We start from the raw sequence: 5,662 nt of genomic DNA on the forward strand, positions 1-5,662 counted from the left end.
CTGTGATGATATGTGTTGAACATTTTGTAAATGAACCTAATTTTATTTGCGCAAAGCCTCGAATAGTGTATCAATTGTAGCCGTGGATAAGAATTATCACGTCTACTTAATATTGCACCTATTGTGGCATTTCAGTTCTACCCCCTAACCTTCACCGACCCCGTACGCCCATGGGTGTACATCGGTTTATTGGCTTAAAATGTCCACTTCATGCAAGCTAACATTAGGAATAAATGTACACATTCGAATGATACAGCTAGCAACAAATTTAATTACCCCCAACCCACTACCCTTTATATGTCCAAAAATACTACATAATAAAATTATATTATAATGTAAGTAATACCAATCCTAACCGGATGTAGCACAAGAACTATCCAATGAAGCGATGAATGTGGGTCAAATATACATAGTATACATGTAAATGCATAATGAAATACTCGGTATACCTGACACACCCTGCACGATAAATTATTCAGTGGGCTCTCTGTGTGTATCCCGTAGTTTTCTTTGGTGACGGTATCAAAGGATTGTTTTAACCACAGTGTTATATAGGCCTATTATAGAAACTCTATGGTGATAATTATGCTCCTCAATACTGAGCCAGTATAAATCGTTAAATAGTATAAGACGTAAGTATAATATTACAAAAGATTTGCGCTCTACTCAACGCAGAAGCATCTACAGGCCTGCAGACTGGTAAATATAAGTAAGTACAGTACATTATTTTTAGTGAAAAGGGGACCAAAGATCAATAATTGGAAATTTGTCGTTGATATTTACCAACATTATAAAACTTCTGTCGAATTCTGGATTCATTTTATTGAAGGTTATCTCGTCTGATTTTGGTGTATGTGGATTATCGGAAATATAAAAATGTAAATGATGAATAAAGATTAGGCGTATATGTAATTTGTAACTTAGGGGTTGTAATCTGGATTAAGACTAGTAATTATTTCAGTCTTTTCATGAATTGTCCGTCTTTTTATAGCAATTATTTCTTTTCCAACCTTTTCCCTTTTTGCATAGCAATTTTGGTCTAGAATTGAAGAAGGGCGTTTGAATTTACATTTTCTGTCAGGTTTTGGTGAGTATTTATGATTTCGAGGCGGATAGATCAGAAAATAAAGAGACATACATAGATTAGGGGAAAGTCACCTCCGAAAATGACACGGACTAGAAAAGTATCGAAACGGTCAACCACCTTCAATAATTTATCAACTAATGAGTAATGACATGTTGGGCTCTTTATGATTATAAATATTAAGATCAGCCGAACGTTCCAAAATGTTATAGAATTACAGTCTTAATCCATCTAAGGACCAAGGGCGTAAGATGCTAAACTTTAATGTATACCTCAGTTTAATGACCCAAATTAAAAATAAGCTCGTTCTGTTTGATTTATTAGTTCTAGATTTATACGCCCTTTTACTGAACATACATTGTTCAACAATGATAGCCTACAATAAAAAAAAGTGCGACCTATATTCACGATACTATGTACACATTCATTTTTGTTTGGTGAGTTTTATTGTCGTTTGGGCCTGTTGGAGAATAATAATTCAATGCATTACATGTACAGAATAAAAGACTATATTTGCACGAATACATCTTACACAATTTCTGTCACAGCCAAGAATTAGAACCTGTGACGTAAGGTTACTTATTAAAAGTGTGATGCATATACATGATTATTAGTTTAGTGGAATACAAGGAAGGGACATAAATGTGTTATATTATGTAGACATTACTACTAAACAAGGTATGTCAACATCATATAAGGTTCGTTTTATTTCAGGTGATGATTGAAATATCTGATTTATTTTGTCTCAATGAATAAAACCCTCATTCACAGGGGCCCATGTTTATCTATACATGCTGTGACTTGCTGTTAATAAATAAATAAATACTATATTTAATTATACACGATTATCTGACGTTCATTTCATTTATTGCAGATAATGGTTGACGTACGCATCTCGTTTCAAAATTGGGTTACGATCATCCTTATGCTTGAAACAACATATAGTGAGGACATAGCTACAATTTGCCAGTATAATGGAACAGCAGTTGATTGTTCACACATGGGTATCCTTAACGTTACTGACAATCTTCCAGTAAACACTACATCTTTAGATCTTACGTTTAATAATATAACAATTCTATATAACGGTGATTTCTTACATCTAGTTAATCTGCGATATCTTGATGTTAGTTTTAATCCTATCCACACAGTACAGTCATCATCATTTAATGGATTATCATCATTGTTGGTATTGGAATTTAATGGTCATGTGTTGAATTATAGTGAAGCTTCCCTGCCAGTTAATGTTTTTAAACCTCTTCATTCACTTACAAACTTAAATATGAGATCAGATGTTTTAGGATTTTATCGAAGTCCATTAAATGATTTACCTGACATTGTGTTTGGATCACTCACAAATTTAAGACATTTAAACATTGATACCGGCCCGCAAACCGTATTCAAATCTGGTTTTTCGAATTTAACTAAACTGCGGTACCTGGTTATAGGTAATACAGTAAAACACGGAATTTCATTTTCCTGTGGACTTGGAACCTTAACTAACGAAACCTTTAAAGGACTCATGAAAACACAGATAACATATATACAATTAAATGGGTGCATTTTTCAAACATTCCATAATTATTCACTCAATTATTTATCTAACTTAACAGATTTCATTATGCAAGGCAGTTCATTAATGAAAGGGGGTTTGCAGATTGTTTTCCAAGCCTTGAGTGTGTTCCAAAATAAGAGCATGTCAACTGTTTCCATCACTGATTTTCAGTCTGATAGTATTGATATCGGAACAGGGTCTTCAATTAGTGTAAAACCCTTATGTCAGATGTGCGTTAGCCATATTGATTTACATTTAAGTAACATAATATTCATGGATTTCCAAGGAGTACCCGTGTTTAATTGCCCCCTAATAAAATGCGTGAAATCTATCAAACTAAGGCATAACAGAATTAGGTTTGGTGGTCTATCTATGCTGTGGTTTTTAGGCATGCCACTTTTATCAAACTTAGAAACGGTTTACATATCTCTTCAGAGGAATCTTGCTGTTGATGATGCGACATCGGTACATCACGGAAGCCATGTACCTTTTCCCATTTTTCTACCATTGTTCCTGCCCCCAAAGATCAAATCGGTAAATATTGCTGGCATAGCTGCACATTCCGGACCCTTGTGGAATATTCAGTTTTTGAATGGAACAAACCTGCTGTCACTAAATCTCTCATACAGTGGCTTCACGGATTTCAACCATACACTTAGAGGTTTAGAAAATCTGGAAATTTTGGATTTCAGTCACAATGACATGAGCTTAACCAATGAAACGTTTTTTGATACATTTCCAAATTTGAAACAATTACGTTTAAGCTGCGTTCAATTTGATAATGGTTTTATATCACGACATGGTAAAAGACTGTTTGGTCAGTTAAAGAAATTAGAAAACCTTGATTTATCTGACAATGGCCTTGTCTTTTTACCATATGATATATTCAGCTCTCTTGTTACATTACAAGTTGTTAATCTGGCTTTTAATAATTTGATAACAATACCAGATTTAACATCTCTTGGTAAACTGAACTTTATAGATCTGAGTCACAACTCATTTACAACACTTGAAAATAAATACAGAATGATGTTGGATAAAACAGCAGAAATTAATAATGGGTTAAATTTGTCACTTTGGGGAAACACTTTTTCTTGTATTTGTGAGTCGACTGGATTTTTAATTTGGTTGCAAGAAACCAGTGTTAAGTTAGATGGTGGTAATTATTCGTGCATGGACGTTACCGGGCAGATGAGCTACACTAAAACAGTCCAAACCAAATGGAAAGCGTTTCAGAGATACTGTGTTTCAGAATTTTGGTTAAATGTCTCTATGGGTGGAATAAGTGTTGTTGTTGTTACTCTGATAACAGCTTTTATTTTCATAAAAAATAAGATGAAACTAAAATTGATACTTTTAAGGATGATCGGACAAAATATTTATCCCAAGAAACGGAATGAATTTTTGTATGACGCCTATATAATCTACACTGATTCTATTTATAGTTGGGTGTGTAATGAACTAAGAAGTGAACTAGAGTCAAGTCGTAAAATAAAATTAAACATACGTGACAGAGATCATTTACCCGGTGGTTCTCACGAAGTTGATATATTTGAAGCTATTAGAGACAGTTGGAAAGTAGTTTTAGTTTTAACTGAAGATTTCCTAAAAAGTGATTTGGCTTATTTTACAATGTGTAACTGTTTATCAGCCATAACACTTACAACACCACAACGATTAATCATTGTAATCGATCATCAGTTGAGAATACCTGCTAATATCGATTTCTTGCTGGAAGCGGTTTCACAAAGAAATATTATTACTGCTGACATTGAAACTATACATATGCGTTTTAATTATTCCGAGTTGGCCGATATAATCTTGTATGATGAAAGGTCGCAATAATTATTGTGTAATCCTGCGCAGCCATAATAATTTTTTTAATAGCCGTGTATAATAAATGTTGTTTCGTTTAACATTTAATCGTGACAGTATTTAAGAAACATTTAGGAAACGAAGAGAAAATGATCACCAATTTTACTTTTCACAATATACTCACAGAGAAAGGTTATCGCAACACTCGAATGTGTATAGGCTCAAGAGACATTTATTGTGTAAATAAATAATATGCGAAAGTAAAATGAAAATCTTGTCGTATTCTGTTCTCCATACATACAAGTGAAAGCTGCCAGTACGGCATGTGACAGAAAAGCGGCAAAAGGAAAGCGTGACCCCCTTGCGTCATGAAAAGCGGAACTACACGAAAAGCGGTTTGTAGAATCTTCTATATCCAGTGCACAGGCCCGTAGCAGCGGAGGAGCAGTGGACTTTTTACGGGGGTGGGGCACATTCTACAGTACGTATTTTAGAGCTATGGTCGGAAACTTTTTATTTCGATGGGGGGGGGGACATTTTTTCAGGATCTACCTGAAGACTTGGCAGCGGTGCCGGATTTACCTATAGGCTGGGCAGAGCATGAGCCTCACGATCTATGGTCGTATGGGGTCGACACGCACTGATACATCATACAGTAGTTTTAAACATCTTCCATTATCCTGGGATTTGCTCAAATTGTGTTTAAAACACGTTTTCATTTTCCTCTTAAAGTGTGGTTGTTTAATGCCCCGAAAGGCATCAGAGGAGAAATTGGATGATGAATTAAATGAAATTGTACTGGCCAGAGAATTAGCAATATCCTGATAAGGTGGTGTTATCAACATTTAGATGGTTAACTGATAATGCACTACTTTTACCTTTAATCCTACGAATCCTATCCCATACCGACTTAGATGTGATACGGGAATTAATCCTTGAGACGTAACCTTGCCATGAAGATTTCTTTGCTTGACCTATGGTTCTACGAGCCTTCGCCCGGACCACCCCCTGTAAAAAAAATATTAGCCCAAACAAGGTTCCTCCATGCTGATGTACAATATATATGATCTAGCTAATGAGCTAATCTAGCTTCGCTTCTTTTGGGGTGGGTCAGTTAGGGACGTCTTGACAACTAGAATTTCCGAACATGAGAATTTACTCAAATCTGACAATAATGATTTTGTCGATGGTCTAATAGCGGAAAAGCA

The 5,662-nt window shown here is 35.1% G+C and overlaps 1 protein-coding gene across 2 annotated transcripts; it reads left to right on the forward strand.

Moving 5' to 3' along the window:
• The first annotated feature begins 395 nt into the window (after nucleotides 1-395).
• LOC126817967 (toll-like receptor 4) lies at nucleotides 396-4,742 on the forward strand. Of its 2 annotated transcripts, none has more exons than XM_050545141.2 (2): nucleotides 396-709; nucleotides 1,959-4,742. In XM_050545141.2, exon 2 carries the CDS (start codon nucleotides 1,962-1,964, stop codon nucleotides 4,482-4,484), a length of 2,523 nt encoding a protein of 840 aa, XP_050401098.2. In that variant the 5' UTR covers nucleotides 396-709; nucleotides 1,959-1,961; the 3' UTR covers nucleotides 4,485-4,742. The 2 variants fall into 2 exon arrangements, with proteins under 2 accessions (XP_050401098.2, XP_055956686.1); XM_056100711.1 differs by having other exon boundaries at nucleotides 396-632.
• Nucleotides 4,743-5,662: the final 920 nt, after the last annotated feature.

This window comes from Patella vulgata, chromosome 4 (assembly GCF_932274485.2).
Source record: "Patella vulgata chromosome 4, xgPatVulg1.2, whole genome shotgun sequence".
Classification (NCBI taxonomy): domain Eukaryota; kingdom Metazoa; phylum Mollusca; class Gastropoda; family Patellidae; genus Patella; species Patella vulgata.